The sequence below is a fragment of the Amblyomma mixtum genome, chromosome 9 (assembly GCF_055824585.1).
Source record: "Amblyomma mixtum isolate Tamu chromosome 9, ASM5582458v1, whole genome shotgun sequence".
Classification (NCBI taxonomy): Eukaryota; Metazoa; Arthropoda; class Arachnida; order Ixodida; family Ixodidae; genus Amblyomma; species Amblyomma mixtum.
Window position 1 is genome coordinate 93274636 of NC_143020.1, and position 19932 is coordinate 93294567.

Genomic DNA, 19932 nt, shown 5'->3' on the forward strand with positions numbered 1-19932 from the left:
ATTAACATCCAGTACTTTCCACATATACATCAGGACCGAAAGCAGCCAAAGAATGAAGCAGGTGCTACAGCATTTGCAGGTGTAATCGTAAAAATAAGGTGGTGTGAGTGTTTGCGTCGGCAATATGCATAGGTGCCTCACCTCTTTCACTAAATTTAATAGATGCAGCACGTGAAACTCGAATTTTCGAGCTATATATATTTTCGCGTCATGCGGGCCGGTAGTGCACTTTGCGGTGGAAACTTCGAGCTACTGACATGGGGCCTTCTTTGCGTGCTGTTACTCGGTTCGCCGTGTTGTCCGTCCTTGCTGCGAATTGGTTCAGTGTCGCCGAGGACGAACTGCAGAGACAGGCTCGCCTAACACCGGTAAGAACAAGCTTCCCTGCGAATTTTCCCAATACAGGAACTCCTATGCAAGGCAATTTTGTGCTAGCAAGTATGCATGTATACTGGAAGGTTTAGGATGTATAATCTTGAACGGAGGCTACACATAGACATCAAAGCATCTCTCAACCACTTCTTCTTTGCAAGAGCTATCATGGAAACGTAATTTTTATAGTTGCGTCTGTCCCGAATGTTCCGCGTTGTGCTTACAATACTTGGGCTCTTAGTGACTATTGCCTCGTCTGCATATAAAGTTCGAGATTTAGGCGGTCATCAGAACGAACCGTTTTAAGCGGCAAAATGTATGCTGATAATTATCAGAAATCGATGCCACGTCACACTGTTCTCAAATCCTGGTCCCATAAAGAACAAGCTGTTGTGGTTCACTGGATAGTCCGTGGGTTTGCCCACTAGTTAACAGGTATTCTGAGTCCACGTCAGTGTTGAGGGCTCACTTAGTATTCATGATAAATTTCCCATGCCCTTCCACAATTATGTTGTTTTCGGCTCAAAACGAGCTGGAAAGTGAACGCAGCTGGTTGACTGTGCTAAACACGACCGTAGTAGAGGATGCACTTGAAATATAAAGTGCGTTCAGAGGAAGTCGAGTTTTAATAGATGTTTCCCTCGGTTCGAACCGAAAACCGACCCCGTATATTCTAGCAGAGAATAAATGATTTAATTTTAGGTCTTGTCAATGGAATGCTAGCCATATATCTCGTGAATGTATCGGAAGTTCTCATTCAATATCTTTTAGGGAAGTGCTTAAAATAGTAGTGCAAGCCCCGTATATAATAAACCAGAATGAGAAACTTGGTCGGTTCCAGCAATAGTGACTGAGACCTTGCAGTTAGTTACCTTGAAGGGGTGAAACATTTGAAAAGTTCGACGTTAATGACAAAATTACTACCATTACTGCAGTCACATGCCATAAACTTTCATTATTTTGCCCGCTATATAGGTCTTTGGAAAAGGCTTTTGAACAACTGATTTTCTCTTGTATTGATAACGAATAGAATTTCTTTCGAATTGTAAACACAGCATACCAATAAATGCGGTCGCGCTTGCTTTTCGTGCTTAATATATTTTTTTTATTCTTGGCCGCACTTTTGCTTCTGTATCATCTTGTGATGCCTGATAGGCTACTTTGCACACATAGCTTCACGACCTGGTATTATACTGAAAAAAGGAGCTTAAAATAAGCACCATCCGTGAACAATATGTGCCAACAGTGTGTTGAGCCTATCAGGTTGGTGCGATAAAATCAGGTGACTATTTTTTGCCCGCTATTCTATTCGCATAAAATGTCAATGCATCCGATGCAAACACTGAGCACACATATAAATCAAACAACGTATGCTTTTTTTTCTCCCATTTCAATTAAGTGTGAGCTGGTGCGCGACTTCGGCTATCCCTGTGAGATCAACCACGCAACCACAGAGGACGGCTACATTATAGAAGTGGACAGGTTGCCCCACGGAATAAATGGATCAACGCAACAGAACGGAACGACCGCTCATCCCGTTTTATTCGTGCCGGCATTGGCGGGCGCCTCGGACATCTGGATTCTCAACTACCCTTCGCAGTCACCTGGCAAGCGCATACGCAGTATCTCTCCGCGCCGACCGCTGCAGAACCGTACAATAACTTTAGAGTATATTAAAAAATTCGAAGCTAATTAACACACCTAGTTAATTGGCGCAATATTAGCTGATATCGACAAACTATTTTGTCTTAAAGCGATTTAATGGAAAGCATCAACACACACAGGAACTCGAAGTCAAAAAGATCCGATTTTTTTTATAACTATGAACTCAATGACCTGATTTTGTGGTTCTGAAACTGATTGTGCGATTTTTTTTTCTTTTTAACTTGAAAACACCTACGCCTTGAATCGACTACCACATGTCGTCTTTATTACGTATGCCACTTTGTTTAATTCTGTTCACTTTTGGGTCAAATTTTTGGAGGAATATACTTGTTCTTCTTCCACAAACATAGTCGGGCCTGGTTGCTCTGTACAATTAATCAAGTGGTATAATTCAATTGACTAAGTATCAGTGCCGCGACATTTTTTTGTTCTATTGGTGATTTTGTTATTACTGTCATTTGTAATAAGATTCCATTTTTCGAGGATGACAAGCCATTCAAACAAGTTTCAGCTCAGGTTGCCTTCCAGGGTGACTCTAGAAAAGTGATAAATTAATTGTTTGTTGAAAGACGTGTTTTGTTTCTCAGTGAAGCCTGGCTGGTAAACGAGCGGTGAATGCAATATGAGAGAAGTCATTCGTAGCAGTAACATATGCACAGTGATATTAATGCGGCTAAGGTAAACTTGCACCTTATTCTTCACAATCGCCCTGGAGGGCCCATGAGCTATAATAATGACTTACGAAGGCGAAAATACGGATTGAAAGGAAGACAGCCACCCTGTACCACCAACTCGCCCGTTTAGGTATTTTGCTGAAAATACTGAAGCTCCGTACAACAGCTTGAGTTACTGGCCATGAATAGTCTTGTGGCCGCTGCGACGGAGATCAGAAGATGGCTAGACCCTCTCGACTACATAGTAGACACTGGCTGTGCGCTGCAGGAAGTGGCAGATGCAGTGATACCTGCAAGAAGTTTCTTGAAATCACCGGGCTTGTTACGTGGTATTCACTGGCAGTATGTTGTAAAAACAGAGCAGCATCGATCGAAACAGTAGAATTGCTTTTCTGTGGCTTATTGCTTACCAGGAAGTTTGCCCAAATTTCTAGAAGTGATGCGGTCGGTTAACTACCTTGGCATGAATTTGTTGTAATGGGAGAAACTCTCTACCTACAAACTTCATCTTTCCTCTTCGCTGCCAACAATTTGCAGTTACAGGTTGCTCCAAGGTGGTAAACCTTGCTACACCAGAGCTCCCACTAAGTTCACTCACAACTCGCACATTCGTAGCTCTTTCTGCTCGAACATAACCCCCCTGAAAAGTGATCTGAGTCGTCGGAAGCGGCTCTTTCATTAAGTGGAGTATATTTTAAGAGATCATTGGAAGGTTGTCATGTCACTCAAGTATCGCTCTTACTCTCGCGCAATATGATACCCTTATACAGTTTTTCTTTTAAAAATGCACCAATATCCTTTGCAGGTTTCCTTGTCGCTGACGCCGGTTTCGATGTGTGGTTAATGCACTCTAGAGAGGCGGACAGGTACACGAACCACACAACGCTCTCGAAAACTGATCCGAAGTATGCGAAGTGGAGGTAAGGCACGCACTTCGTTCTAAGTGCACCGCTGTTCCATGTATGTACTGTTATTTATACATCTCTTCCGACTGTCAAGGAACACCTTTTAGACGTGAAATCCTTTTAGCTCCCATCCCATGCAGATTTGGCGAATAACGTCCCGGGAGCTTGCCAAACCTGAAGCGCAACTCAAACGAAAACTGCCGAGTTTGTGGTGACACCGGTCTTACAAGACCGGTATTAAGAACGGCCTTAAGACCGGTATTTTTGTGGCAATTTTTTCCCAAGGAAAAAAATCATTTTAATATATGTGTTCAATTCGATTTCTGACGGTAGCGGCCCCAACAGTAGTGCCGCGTATTCTGATACTGGCCATTACCTTTTTTGCTTTATTTCCTTTATTTCACAGAACAAAGTACGTACACCACTAATCGGAAAGGTTAGCCTGTTTACAGACAACTCGTGTGACTATATATGATTCAAACGCAGAATAGCTATCGCATGCAGGTTTCCATATCCTAGATATTCTTCGGTGGTTTGGTAATTCTGTACGTCAAATATTGGAGTTTTTTACACACAGCCGTGTGTAGCTGAAGGGCTAAATGCACTGGAGAAAGTGACACCGCAGCAGTGATTACCGCAGCCTCTTATGTGGCCTGCTGCAACAGGCAGCGCCGAGGTCAGTTGTTGTTGTTTACCTCAGTAAACATCGCTGAAAGTTCTCGTATTCGTGTTCGTTCAACCATTCTTTCTGCTTTGCGAATCTTTGCTAAGGGAGCTAAGAGCGTTCGAGGGCTATGGCGTGCACCAAGCAGGCTTCCCAAGATAAAAAAACAAACAAACTTAGCGTCACAATGCAGGGGAACGTAACTGAGCGAAAGCGGCGAAGGAAAGAGAGCGCGCTATGCAGGTAAAAAAAAAAGTGGCTGATTGCTGAGGCTCCATAATCCGCTAAGGCACCCCGGAGACGATCAGCGCTGCCCATCAGAAAGAAAGCAAGCAGGGAAAAGCCGAGGGTACATTCAGCAGACAAAAGAAAGGGCCGACCGCAAAATGCGGATGCCGCCATTTATTAGTCGTCCAAGAAAAACGCATGGCCTTCTTCCAGGGAATTTCATAATTACGTCAACACTCGCTAACGAGATAGTATACGATCTATTTTCACTGCGCTGGGCGCTGAGGTTTATTATAAGCGTCCACAGAAAACAAGGGTAGTTGGCCTGCACCTCGTAGACATAGATCGCTCAGCTATGGACGGTGTCCCGCCTTTATCCTCGCCCTTTCACAGAGGCCAAGATCCTCGGTCCGTGGCCACAACGGTCGACTGCCATCAAGGCTTACAAGGCACCGTTTTGTTTTTTTAGAGAGGCTGCCTTGATTGACGGATTCTGTCTATGTTTCCCGCTCCTTCTATCTTCCCTCATTAATCCCCTCATTCCCTTCCCCAGTGCATGGTAGCCAACCGGAAACCTTTCTGGTTAGCATCCCAGCCTTTCCCCCCTCTCTGTATCTATCTATCTATAGACGGTGTCAGACACGTCAAAAGTGTACAGAACCAGGCTCTTTTACCTGACTTCACTGGCCAGGAATGTATGATGCTTCTTCAAGGCTCCGCACCGACGTGTCAAAAGAAAGTAATTTTTCGATTTAGGTGATGGCGACTGGCATGGGGGGTGGAGTAGGAGCTGGATGGTCGATGCAAAAACGAGACTTATGCCGTGAGGTATGTCAGTAGAGTGGAGAACTGTAATTCTGAGAAATCCCGAGTCGTTCGGATAAACTTTGTCTGTCGCCAGTGTGCAAGCTACTCTCGCACGTGGCGCATTATGCTTGACGCGCTCAACAAGGTTTCGCGTTTGTGGACTTTGATATTGCGGTGTCAGTGTACATAACATCGGAATTAAACCGGAATTAGTTGAGTAAGGAGCGGTTGCGAGTTGGTTAGAGAAAGGGAGCTGAGGCGGTGGGACGGACCTGGGCCAGATTTTTAAGGTTTAGAATTGACTACCGTTGGTCTACTAAATTCCCAGAGGAGAAGCTATGTTTATTCAGCCCTGCCTCATGTCATTCTAGGATACTAATAAAAAATTGAATTGTTTCTCGAATCCGCCATAGCTCGCAAATTAATTGCAATAAGTTTACCCGCAGCTTCGACGAGATCGGGCGCTACGACTTAGCAGCAAGCATCAACCTCGTTCTCAACGTCACCGGTGCCCCGAAGCTGACGATCTTCACTCTGTCCCAGGGTGTGGTCGCCACTCTAGTACTGCTCTCCACTCGTCCGGAGTATAACGACAAAGTGTGTACCAATGGCAATCTTTTCTCGTTCTTTGAAATATAGCGACAACTGAATGTTCAGAGTGCAGAAAAGGAGCTGAGGCTCTGCCTGAAAAACAGACAGTCATGAACTGAATAATATCAAGTATTATTATTGGCATTGTCCAGGGCATGCTTCGCAATATTTTATTTCTTTCTACATTGTTTCTGTGAATAAAACCATTTGACCATATTTCCGCTTAGAAAATAGACCACAGAAAGCTTTACTACCTAAGGGAGATGCAGGGTGAAGTCTTGGACGTTTGTATACTTGTCCTTTGTTGGTTGATTATTTTATTATGTTTTAAGTCAACAACGTAAACATTTGTGTTCAGCAAGAAGCGAGCTCCTCGGCATTCTTCCATAAAAGATTCACAGGATATATGCTTCCAACTGATTCCTCGTGCCTTAAGGGGCTCATCATCGCATGTTCGTGAGGCCTGATTACTAAAGATTCGTGAGCATGACCATAGGTCGATTGGATACTCTCCACATTGAAAGAAAACCAACACGATGTAAAAATAATGGCTATTTGCCGTGCTTTGTTCGTACCTTTAAATGCCTCCCCGTGTTGCCTCCTGATGTCTAGCGTTTTTGAACGAATACTGAACGGCTTAGAAACAAACAGAAAAGTTCTTCGGTGAACCAAGAATGCTTCGGGCCTTCAATAAGCCTGAAGAGCACTACGCTAAAGCAGTGGGATAATTGAATCTATTCATTGAAGAAAAGATCGAATTTCTTTCGTGCGTAGGTTGACCTGCTAGTGGGATACGGACCTGTTGCGAACGTCAGCCACACGGGACCACCACTGTCGGTATTGTTACCAATCGTCCCGGTAATAAATGTAAGTGATCACTTTTGTCGAGACGCACACCCCACGTATTCTAGAAAGCTATGCGGATGAGGTGGCACCAGACAAAACAGAGAACTAAGAAGGGGGGTTTGTGCTTTTGGCGCTCATGTTTTCTTTTTTGGAGCGAAAGCTCTACTTCTCGTGTACAAACTTTGAAGATCATGCTACGGCGCAGATATGACCTTGAAGCAGCCTGAATTAAGACAACAGAAGAAAATTGTGGTATAGGTGGAAACCGAACCCGAGATTTAGATATCCCAATTAAGCGAGTAACGAAGTACGTTTCCGGTGAGTTTCCTTCGCGCATGGCATGCAGTCGTAGCGCCATCATGCGGCACCCATTGAAACTCCAACACGCAATGTACGGCGATGGTCCAGCAGTTGACGGGCGTCTAATGAATGCACAGATGCCTCAGTAACGTATCATCGGGTAATGTATTTAGATGTTCACGAATAATTTAATTATGAGGCAGTAAGTTACAGATGTTCAATTTAAGCGAGTCGCAAAGTTCTCCGGGACGCAATCAACGTTAGAGACACCAAGCCGCGTCTAGTTGCCCGATACACCACAGCTTTCGCTCTCTAACCAAATACAACAGTAGTCGAACCACAGCTAATTACTGCGACGTGAACCGACAACTACGAGCAAACCTCAAACCAAGCATCGATCCCACATCATACACTTTGAGCAGTGAAATTCGTCACACACTCAATTCAAAGCAGACCGTTTGAGAAGAGCGGTGCTGCTATAAATGCAAAAATATTTTCAAACACCGCACATAGCGATAATTACTTGGTTATTGAAGATAATTCAATTATAAGCACTTCGTTATTGAGGATAACGCAGAATTGATTTGGTGATTTTGCATTATGAACTGAACTAATCAATATCTCAGGAATTTATTTGGGTTGTTCCTCAAAAACGACTTAGAAAGAACCCGTAGTTAACCCGTAGTTAACCGTAGTTAACCGTCGAATAACTTAGAACCCGTAGTTATTTGTCTCTTCGACGTGTGTTTAACTTCTTTCATCGTGAACATGAGGATATACTTCTTGTAGAGCGCCTGAAGATACAAACAGCCAATAAGCGTCCTTATAGGGCTGGTTCAAAGCGGACTCTGCCTTAGTGTGTTTGGGGCCAATTCAGTGGGCCATATTTTTAATACCCAGGTGGTCGAAATTTCCGGAGCCCTCCACTACGGCGTCTCTCATAGCCTTAGTCGCTTTGGGACGTTAAACCCCATAAAACCATAAACCATTCTCGTGAAGGAGAAAGACGGAACACTGCGATGCTGCTTCGACTACAGGAAGGTTAACAGTGTGACCAAAACGTGTATCAGCGGCCGCGTATCGACGACTCCCTCGACCGACGTCGCCAAGCCAAATAGTTCTCTTCGGTCGAGCTCAGGAGTGGTTATTGGTCAGACAGAAGTTGATGAAAGGGACCGTGAGCAAACCGCATTCATCCCACCGGAAGGGTTCTACCAATTTCTCGTCCACCTATTCTGGCTCTGCTGCGCTCCTGCCACGTTCCAAATAATGATGAACACCGTCCTTACAGGTCTGAAGTGGCACACATGTCTTGTTTATAGACGGGCAAAATTTTTTCACCAAAATTATTTGTGCGTTGAGTATTTATGAAAGCGCGCAGCTTCTCGATCCGTCTTGTATTCTTTTTCGCCGGTACTATGGGGTCCTCCCGTATCCTTCATATAACGACTGGGATACATAGCCACTATGTTTCTTTTTTTCGGACGTAATATGATTAATACTAATTTAAAAGAATCCTTAATTTTTAAAGGAGGACATACAATTTGGATTTCTTCAGCATATAATGACCAAACCTTAAATTCTTTTCAAAATTAGGCAAACACCTTATCGAAAATGCAACCACTCTAAGGCCGAATATCAGCTTAAAAGAACGTCTTGCTGGGCAAGTTGGTAACTGTTCATCTTTGTTGACAGGCGCGAAAAAAAAGACACGATACAAGGCAGAAGGATGGGAGGAAGCGCCACTCACAACTGATTTATTCGAAGGCGACATGCACAAATACATCGTTTCACGTGCAAGGACTACTATCATCTTCAAAGCTGATATGATAGCGAATGGGTGCTTCGTCCCTTCTTTCCGCCTTGTGTTGTGTTTTTTTTTTCGCGCCTGTAACCAAATATCAGCCGAATATCAGAGTGAATTTGAAGGCGACGAATTGAGCAGGACTTAATTCTAGCATTCTGAAACTTTTAGTTTCATTTGTACACGGGAATATTAAACTTCACATTACAACCCCTAGTGAGCTCCAAACCAGCGCCGAGTCAAAACACCATCAATTTCCGATGCCTTAGAATACAGGGCCTTCACAAGGCCTCTTACCTACTTTAAGTTCTCGCACTGCGGTTTTATTGTGTCGCTATTCTCTTGTTTCGTACGCTATTTCTGTGCTTCCAAGAGGTAGAACGGAGTAGTACTGACTCTGCTCTCTGTAGCCACGCAGCGGACCACATTATACTGCAGAGCAGCAGGGTGGCCTTTTCGCCATCAGCAGAGATGTATTGCCGCGCGCAAAAGTAAGAAGGCGGCCTCAGCGGCTTTCATACATTTGCTCGCCGCTATGCAATGCCTTACGCTTCGTAAATGCCAAAGAAGAGCAGCCAAGCGAGTATGTACAGATGAGTACAATCCTCGAAAGTAGCCAGTGAGGCCATCCGCGTGTCCCCGGTTGAACGATGAAAGCCTGCGGAGGTTGTAACCCATCCAGCAGCGAAATAAACTGGCCAATACCTGAGTTAGACTAGCGCCCTTTATGAGCCCTCGTCGAATTCGCTGCTCGTTACTTGCAAGGCATTTCGTGCTTACGCCTATTTTGTAAACCGAAAAAGCGTGGAAATGTTTTTAACCAAGCACTCATTCGGCTGTCGGAGTTACCTCTAAAATTGTTCGATGCGAAGGCTCGCTACGACTCTGCGGCAGCGTAACCGAGCCTGCAGAGGGCAATAAAGAATTCCAAGCCTTCCTGCGAATTACGAACGCTACAGTTTTATCAGCGTTAGCCTGTTTGAGGGAAGGCTGAAGCTAGAGTCCTGATATTGCCTTCAAGCAGGCGCCAGCTTTCATGGTTACTAAAGGTTGTAGACGAAAGCGCGTCGAAGAAAGCAATACACTTAGATCAGAAATTAGAATGTTTGGGAGTCTAGAAGGAGCGCACCCAAGAATATTTTAACCTGATTTTTGCACTCTTTATGTTTTGCGAATAAGCACGCATGCCGCCACGACACGAAGACAATCCAAGAAAATCTTTATTCTCAAAAGAAGTTGCCGACTCGTTGACAATCTCGCTGTTGTGTCAGTGGCTCGAACCGGCGTACTGCCGAATAAGGTCGATGGCAACATTGTGCAGGATATCGTTTGCCCTGTACCCGATCGCGAAGTCTGAGTGGCGGAATGTTTTCTGGGGGACCACGTAGTTGAGAACAACTCTCGGTCCTAGCCTAGACGCCAGTAGAGCCACGTCTGTGGGGTCTGCCACCGTGTCGCCCTTTGATGAGAAGAGCGCCACGGGTGCTGTGATGAGCTCCAGAGGGTAGGCCGGGGGCGTAGTCTGCGCAAGTTCCACAGATAACACGCGAATGTCAGTATTTGCGAAAGGCTTTCTGACGCACTCTGACCATTTTAAGGCGAACACCTTTAATCGCTCATACTGTCGTCTGTTAACACAGTGTGTCACACGTGTGTAACACGGGAACTAAAAAAGGTAGAAGAAAACCAACGGCTGCACCAGATAGAGGCGGAAAAATAAACCTAGAAGACCGGTTTGATGACTCTAGATTAATTAGGAACCACGGGAATGGTGTGACGTCACATTAACCGGAAGTCGTCACAGCATAGTGCCCTCAGCTTTCGCCTCTCAAAACTTTAGTTGTAAAGTGTCCTCACAATTTTTTATTCGCGTATTTTTTTCAATTTTGCGTAAATTTTAGAATGGTGCGAAAATTAGCCAAATTTGTTCAGCCAAAGCGGGGAGGGAATTCGCATTTTCGAAATTATTTAAACAGTGGTCGCTATTAACAACGGCCGGCTACAAGTCTGTCATTGCTGTCAGGAGCCTGTCGGTGGTAGTATAAAAACTAGTTGGTTAATAACCTTTCTACAGTTAAAGGGGCTGTGAAAGGGATTTTATAATGTTAATGAGGATATTAAGGATCCCTCTTCACGAATATTACACAGCAAGAGCTTTTTAATGTGCTTAATAGAACCACAGTTCTCTGTAGTCAAAATTTGGATTTCAGCGTCTTCGCGTCTTACCCTCTCCTCTCGTCACTTTTTACACGCTGGAAGGTCGGCGCTCCCCCGCAGGCCCCACCCTCGGGGGTGGAGCTTACTGACCCACCGGAGCTACCTGGGTTATTGGCCGCGGCTATGGTAGCTACCAGACATCTGAAAGAATGTAACCAATAGCCATCTCTGAAATGGTATAAGCAGGTGCGAGTGACAGACGAGGTTGCAGGCATTAAAAAGTCCCCGTAAAGGGCTCGAGAACTTTCACATTCACATTCACATTCATTTATTCCACATTTATCCTGGTACAGAAAAAATGTGAGGGCAAGGACTAAAAGCTGCTAGTTAAGCAGCTTGACTAAGGCCCTTGCCCCCTTTGATGGCAGCGTATAGGGGTTTAAAATCACACAAAAAATTACACACAATGATTACATTAGTTTCTGCAGAAATTCTTGCACTACAGCACAAAATACGATCAAATAATATTTTACGCGCGTGCACCAGAAAGCATTATACCGAGTCAACACACACACACACACATATATATATGTAACTCTATACACAAAAATTTATACATGTACATACTTCAAAAATGAAATCTGAAACACAGACAAATGTATTTATGCAGATATGTTTCTCTAATTACAACATGGAAATGCCAGTCCTTAATCTATTGCTTCATACAGTTAAATTCCTAAAATATTTAACGAGTGCGGGTCTTGACGATGTTCTTACGTCCATGTCTGTGTCTTGAAGTGTGTTTAATAATACTGGCAAGCGATGTTCCAATCTATTAAAACCGTTATTTGTGCGCGAAAAGGGGACTAGCCAAATGTTTCTGTGTCTTATGTTGTAAGGAACATCCAAAGATTGTCTAAGATTGCACAGCGAGAGAAAGCATGTATTGGATTTTGCCAACGAGATTTTATACTTCATACTTAAGTTTAAATTGTACAGATGTACAGCAGGGACTATATTATATGTTGAGAAAAGCTCTGTTGTATGGCCATCATACGGTAAGCCTGCAATGTGACGGATTGCTTTCTTCTGCATTAAAAATAGCCGGTGTATGTTCGCCTTTGATGTCGTTGCCCAAACAAGGCTACAGTAATTGATGTGTGGGGTAAATAAGGCATTATATAACATTAGCTTTATCTTAGGTGGGACAATGTAACGAAGTTTGCACAGAACACCACAGGCCTTGGCCAAGTTGCGAAGCACATTTGTTACATGTGCATCCCAATTTAGATGTTCATTAAATACTACACCTAAGGTTTTCACCTCATGTACAGTATCTATTTTTTCTTGGCCTATCTTTAAACAAATACTGTAATCAAGAATTTTTTGCACAGGTCGAAATAGGACAGCCTTGGTTTTTTTCGTATTTATTTCTAATGAATTTACTTTACCCCATTCTAACAGTTTACTAAATGTAATATTACCTAAAGACGATAATTCACTAATGTCCTCTGACTGAATAAAGAAACTTGTGTCATCGGCATAGACTACAAATAATGCCTGGTTGCTTATTGTTACTATGTCATTTATATAGATAGTAAAAAGAATGGGTCCTAATATACTACCTTGGGGCACTCCACAAGATATATTGCGTAGAGCTGACGACTCCTCTTTTAGTGAAACGCTTTGTTGTCTCGCGGACAGATATGATTGTAAAAGGGCAAGAGGTATTCCACGGAATCCGTAATGTTCAAGCTTAGAATATAGGGTTGTGTGGTTAATTCTGTCAAATGCCTTGGAGAAATCTACAAAGCCGCCTAATGTTAATTTTCGCTGTTCGAAACCTTTAATAATAAATTCCTTTTGTGTGAGAAGGGCCAGTTCTGTTGACATACCCTGCCGGAAACCAAACTGCTGGATGGATATTATAGAATGCTTATCACAGAACGATACAACTCTTTTGCAGATGACTTTTTCCAATCCTTTTGATATGACAGGCAGCACAGAAATAGGCCTATAATTCGAAAACTCATTTTTGTCTCCCGACTTAAACAGAACAGTGACTCTGGCTAGCTGCATTTTTTGTGGGAAAACACCAGTAGTCAAACAGGTATTGAAAATATGTGTGAGAGCAGGTACCAGGAGCTCGAGCACAAACTTTATGGGGCGGATAAGAAGGCCATCAATATCACGCGCTTTGCTATTCTTCAAAGACATAAAAATGGAATACACTTCATCTGGAGTAACTGGATCAAAAAAAGCAGTGTGGGCATTCGGTAGACCCAAGTAGGACGATGCTTTATCATCATTGGTTACTGTTCGCTAAAGTCGTAAAGTATTCATTAAACTTATTTGCTAGTTCTCTTCCTTTAAAACTTTGATTATTGACACTAATTTCGAGGTCTCCACTTTCGTGCGTATTGCGATTTAAAAGTTTATGTAATTCACGCCAAAGAGCGTCTCCCCGAGTTGCAACGCGACCAAAAAGATTTTCAAAATAAGCGTGTTTAGAGTTGCGTAACACTTTTGTTACACTGTTTCTGTATTTCTTAAATGATATGAAGTCATTGGGGTCTTTTGTTTTCAAGAACTGAAAATACATCGCATTTTTTTCACTAATCATTCTAATACATTCGTCAGTGAGCCATGGTTTCCGACATTTTTTGCGCTTTTTGACTGATTTGTACTTAAAACAATCTGTGTAAGCACGTTTAAGCAAACCCAAGAAAATGTCGTAGGCATCATCAGCAGTAGTACACTCAAGCGCAGATGTAAAGTCAATTTCCTCAACTGCAGTTCGGAAACGTTCAAGCGTTTTTTCATTAATTTCTTGAACTAAAAATGATTCACAAGGCTTTTCGAAGTTTTTACATAGCTCACCGGGCTTACAAAACATAAAAATAGGCAAATGATCACCCAGAGCTGCCGTTATAACGCCGGCTTTGATACAGCCTTCCGGGTTATTTGTGATGAATATGTCAAGAAGACTTTCAGAGTGACAAGTGATGCGTGTAGGCTCTGTTATTACGGTTGAACAATGAAAAGTGTCCAGAAGCAGACACATACGTTGCGAGTTTAGAGTAGGCTGAAGCATGTTAATGTTGCAGTCACCACCGATGGTAATGTGCAGTTTATTCAAACACGCGAAATTCAGGAGCCTTTCAGGAAGACACGCCTTCGCGTGTCTTCTGCGTGCAGGCGTATATTATTTGGTCAGGTGTTGATGAGAATGCCTTGCAGTGATTTAGCGAGTTAATGTGCTTTCCTCAGAAAGCGTTTCAGATTATACTTTAGCGAGCGGTGAAATCTATGCATTCTCAAAAAACACGCAGTTGTACTTCTTGACAATAAAATGCTTGCTTGCCCAGTGTATGCTAGCTGACCGTCTAAAAAAACTCTTCACCCGATATCCATCCCTGCGGGCTACACACCGGGTGCGGACTATCTAGGAAGAAACCTTTATTTTTAGCCGAAATTTGCCCGTGCGGAGTATCATCGGGTATGGCCTATAGTTCGAAAATTACGGTACCCTTACACATAGGGCACCCTTTCTGCATGCGTAGTTTTAGGCCCGGTGTTGTTCGCAGCCATGAGTAGAGCACAAATGAAGTTAAACACCCGCTGCGCTGGTTTAGTAGTTATGATGCTCGGCTGCTGACCCGAAAGCCGCGGGTTCGATCCCAACCCCAGCGGTCACATTTTCGACGGAGGCGTAATGCTGGCGCTCATTGTACTATGCGATTGCAATTCACGATAAAGAACCCCATGCGGTCAAAATTATCCAAGCCCTTCACTACGGCATTCTTCTAGCTTGAGTCGTTTTAGGAAGTTAACCCCATAAAACCAAACAAATGTTAAATTGTGAAGAACAAGAGCAAAAAACGCGGTTGTGTGCACATGAATATGCAAATAAGAAGAGGCGAAGGATGAAGTCATTGGCGAAACGTTATGGCTCATGTGAAGAAGTTGAAAGAATAGAACATTTTCTCCTCTCTTGCTGTTGGTTAGCATTTCAGAGAAAGTAGCATTTGGAGGTACCTCGTTCTTGGTTAGGACTCCGTGTTCTCTACTCGTTCGGTGCGAGCGCCAAGGGATTCTCGTTAAGCAGTGTTTGCGGCCACCTTCATGAATACATTTTTGCAGCTGGTCGGTTCTCTTCTTTACGGTATATAAAATTCTGCCGCGTGTCCAAAAACTGTATATTATTCTATTCTTTCTACTTCCGACTTGTTTAATTATTTAAATTTTTCAACTATTAATGTATTTTTTTCTACTTCTCCACTTCACGATTTTTTTTTTCCCGCACAAATACTTCCTTGGCCTTCACCACTGTACCTTGGCCAATCTTCCCGTGTGGGTATGCGCCATGTTTTCTGAGGTAAACAACAACAACAGCAACGTCAAGTTCAGCAAACTGTGAATCATTGAATTGTAAATGAAGCCCGTCTTTCAATGATTGCAAAGCCGGACGACATGCACGACGAGCTGGACAGGAAGAAAAATAAGTGCGCGCCTACGTGAGTCAGCTGATGCATTGGATACAGCGAGGTCGTAAGTCGAAACTGAGCGATGAGAACCGTAGAACCTTGCTAAACGTGATGCGGGGACCGATGAGGGCACAAAGAGGAGACGAAGGATGAAGTCACTGGGGGAAAGGGCAGTCAGATATCTAGTACAACTGGCCTCATATGCAACCGAACAGAGAAAATGACGGCTCAAATCGAAACGGGCAGCTCAGTTGACTTATCGCAAGAGGAAAGAGAAGACATTACTACAAGAAGATTAAGGTTGCTACGCGAATTTTTAAGGTTGTAGAGAGCTGCAGAAAGATAACCGACGCTGAAGAAGGGCAAAGGTGCTGGCGCACGTAAGTCACATTTAGTTAAGCGTAGAAAGTTGGTCTAGTTGGTTGGTAGTACTATTGTGATACATTCCAGCGGCTAAAAAGACACGGACGAAGGTAGACGAGACAGGACGAACGCCGGACTTCAACTGAGGTTTATTTCACAAACAGCGATAATATACAAAAGGGGGCGCAAGGAAAAGTAATCCGTGACAAGATTAACCCACAATCAAAAAAGTGCAGAAGGCTCCTTTGCCGTGCCACTCATGTTTTCCACATCGGCGCACCTACTATATATCGCCTACCTGGCTGAATCCACCCGTTTGCCTTCAGGTAATCTATTTCTTTTTTGTGTAGCGCCACAGAAGGGCTGCTGACGCAGTTTTCTTTGTCATTGAAAATACTGAACGCTTCAAAAATTTCTCGGCTCTTTTGAGTCTTAAATCTGCGCATCACACTTGTCCTTTCTAAAAACGCCTGCAAGCCAAGCCAAGGGAAAATGCACGTACCAAACAGCGACCTGTCGTTGTGCCCTACTGGCATCAGGTCTCACACCGCCTCAAGAAGGTCGGCGACAAGTGTGGCGTGCGTGTAGTATTTTCGGCCCCGGAAAAGCTGGGACGCATGTGCCGCCTGGTGAATGACGCCAAAAAGAGGCCTATGTGCAAAATTAAGCACATCAAACCTCTTGTTCATTGTGAAGTTGGTGTTGTATACAGCATCCCCCTCGCCTGTGGCAGACGGTATATCGGACAGACGGGACGCTGCCTCAACGAACGCTTGCTAGAGCATCGCCGGACAGCCCATTCGTTATCTGGCGGAGGTCACCTAGCCGACCACATTCGCCGTTGCTCACACAAGCCAGCATGCAAGGCGTTTTTAGAAAGGACAAGTGTGATGCGCAGATTTAAGACTCAAAAGAGCCGAGAAATTTTTGAAGCGTTCAGTATTTTCAATGACAAAGAAAACTGCGTCAGCAGCCCTTCTGTGGCGCTACACAAAAAAGAAATAGATTACCTGAAGGCAAACGGGTGGATTCAGCCAGGTAGGCGATAGATAGTAGGTGCGCCGATGTGGAAAACATGAGTGGCACGGCAAAGGAGCCTTCTGCACTTTTTTGATTGTGGGTTAATCTTGTCACGGATTACTTTTCCTTGCGCCCCCTTTTGTATATTATCGCTGTTTGTGAAATAAACCTCAGTTGAAGTCCGGCGTTCGTCCTGTCTCGTCTACCTTCGTCCGTGTCTTTTTAGCCGCTGGAATGTATCACAATAGTCACATTTAGTTTAACCAGGTGAAGCGGCGACCATTTTAATTTCCTTACAAAGCTTACCGGAGCTTTCCTGTAAGGCTGTCCAGATAGGACATCCGCCTTATGCAACAAATTGGTATCGCTGTTGCAATGAGTGTGAGAGAAAACTTAAGGAGGTGGTGGTAAGCGGAGGGTGAAGAAAAATCCTGTTGCGACATGTAGAATAGCTCTTGGCGAGTAAACAAGCTTTACTTAGGCGAGGATAATTGTTATTCTCTTTAACTAGGCTGCCACGGTGGCACTGTGGTTATGGTACTCGGCTGCTGACTCGAAAGACGCAGGTTTGATCCTAGCCGCGGCGGTTGCCTTTCGTATCAGGCGAAATGCTTGAGGCCTGTGTGATGCCAATGCGTGGTAAAGACCCGCAGGTGGTCTAAATTATCCGCAACCGTCCACTACGGCGTTCGAATACCCCGAGGCGCTTTTTGTCGTTAAACCCCACGAACCATAAGCATTCAAGAGGCAAAGCCGCGTGGATAACTTTACTGAACTGGACACATTCTCTAGAACATAAGCTCCTGGGTCTACATAATTCTGACTGAACCGGTGAACGAGGATGCATTCGGTGTCGACATACTAAGGAAACGCCTTTTTGCCGGAGTGTTTGTTATCATTGTGTGAGTCCTTGTTGACTCAGTAAGAAATCAACACAAAAGAAGCGGCTCTTTCGTGCTGCTTGCGTCGCCTGTGATGTCAGACGAAGCCAACAATAACATCAAACAAGCAGACTCTCAACGCAGTCGATGAGTTATCATGATTGCAAAATGATACAGCTGTCGTGGTGCCAAATGCTCACCATAATTTGTCATATTTGTCGGCCTTCATGTTATCCTTTCTTTGGAAATGTAGGAAAGTTCCAGGCACTCGGCATGTCTCAAACTATAGTTCCAATTAAATTCGTTCCAATCATTATACTTTGACATAGTTGCGAACAGCGAGGGGTTGCTCTACCAAGAAAGAACAGCAGAGCGCCAGACCTAGACTTGGAGCAATGCCTGCACCATTCCTAGGAAAGACAGATGTTTCTGGAACATTCCTCAGCGCACAATTCCGAACGACGACTGCACCGACTTTAACGTACGTCCTTCTTGGTGGATATTAACGTCTGCGCACGAGCATCGATATCTTTACATTGATTTAAATGACTGAATTATTCCCAGCTTCTGTCTGCGCCTAGCCAGTGTAATTAGAAAGCCCGCGTGCATGGCGAATCAGCTTATCACCGCTCCTCCTACCATCATCTTTGCAGATGCCAATAAGCAGATCAGGCATGCATCCGATCTTTCGCCTTGCTACGTTCACCAACATCACGGGCCAAGAGTGACAGTGCGGTAGTGAGCCGCCACGCGAGGCGCTGATCAGTAGTCTGCTCTCTGAATCAAGCTACACTGAATATTTAGTCATCACTGGGAAGAGTGCGAGGAAATAAATACCGATGCCGTGGCTCTAACTAAAGAGGAGTCATACGGAAAAAATGTGAGAATGATGCTTTCTTCTTATTGAAAATGCATGCAACGATTGAGGACAGTCAGAAAGACTGAAATGACCTTCTGCAGGAAAAGGAGCCATGTTTGAAACAGAGAGGCGCAAATGGGACGAGGACAAAAAAGGAACGTGAAGCAACAAGACAAGATTAAGATTCTCGGGTTAACTCACGTGGTAGCTGCGGTCTTCCAGATGGCTCTCAGTCCAACATCGCACTGAACTTTGCGTGCATGGTCGTCAGAACTAACAGCTTGCTTGACTTCTCCAGAAAGTGCACGCAGTAGAAAAAGTGCACGGCGTTCCGAGTTCCCACCTTCGGCGAAGCCTACCGTCTCGATCGGTACATCACACTCGTCAGAATCTCCGCCTCCACAAATGCCATTTCGATGGCCTCTGCAGTGATGTAACTGTAGTATGTCCCCGAAGCCACTGACGGCGTACATAGCTTGGGGATACCTCCAGCTGTTTAAATATCGAGTTTAAATATCGTTTAAATATCGTAAAACTGTCGTAAACTTAAAAATCTGAATAATCAATCAATGAAGATTTCCCCGCCCGTGTACGCGACAAAACAACAATGTTATGGACTAGCGTGAAAGCAATTAAAGATTCCGGGGCAAAGGTTGCCCTAGTTTTAAATGAAATGTGCATAAACGGTGAAATGCTCCAGTGGGATGAAGAAAAGAACTGCTGGGTACCCTCAAGGACACAGACAAGCGAGAGTAAAGCCAAATAAACAAGTAAGGCAACGCACCAAACCTACACCCCTGTCAACCCCCTACGACGAAACAAATAAACTTCGCAAACCTAAAGGAGAGATGTATTCTTAATAAGCTTGTATCCCTAGAATCTCTTCTCATCGGCTTCGAACCTGACTTCGTGGCGATTACAGAAACGTGGCTTACTGATGATATCTATACGATGAAGAAATAGCCCCACAAAACTATGCTATGTTGTTGAAATATTTAGGGGAATCCCCCAAGGTGGAGTAGATTTGTAATAAGGGAGTAGTTACTCACTGACATCCACCCGAGCGCAGCCTTACGGCTACAAAGGAAAGCTATACAGCTTTCTCAAAAAATTCGTAGTTAAAGAAATTTCGTCCTGGTCCCGGGTTCGAACCTCGGACCAGAACAAATTTCTTTTAACTATGAAGTTTCTGAGAAAGCTGTATAGCTTTCCTTTGTAACCGTACGGCTGCGCTCGGATGGATGTCAATGAGTAACTACTCCTTTATTACAAAACTATGGTATCATCCGCAAAGAAATGTTAACACGTG

The 19932-nt window shown here is 44.0% G+C and overlaps 1 protein-coding gene across 1 annotated transcript; it reads left to right on the forward strand.

Annotated features, from left to right (window-relative positions):
* The first annotated feature begins 257 nt into the window (after positions 1–257).
* Positions 258–9755, forward strand: LOC149330149 (lipase member M-like). Its single transcript, XM_089559381.1, has 6 exons — positions 258–368; positions 1772–1979; positions 3517–3631; positions 5762–5912; positions 6681–6773; positions 9729–9755. Exons 1-6 carry the CDS (start codon positions 258–260, stop codon positions 9753–9755), a joined length of 705 nt encoding a protein of 234 aa, XP_089415507.1.
* The last annotated feature ends 10177 nt before the right edge of the window (positions 9756–19932 follow it).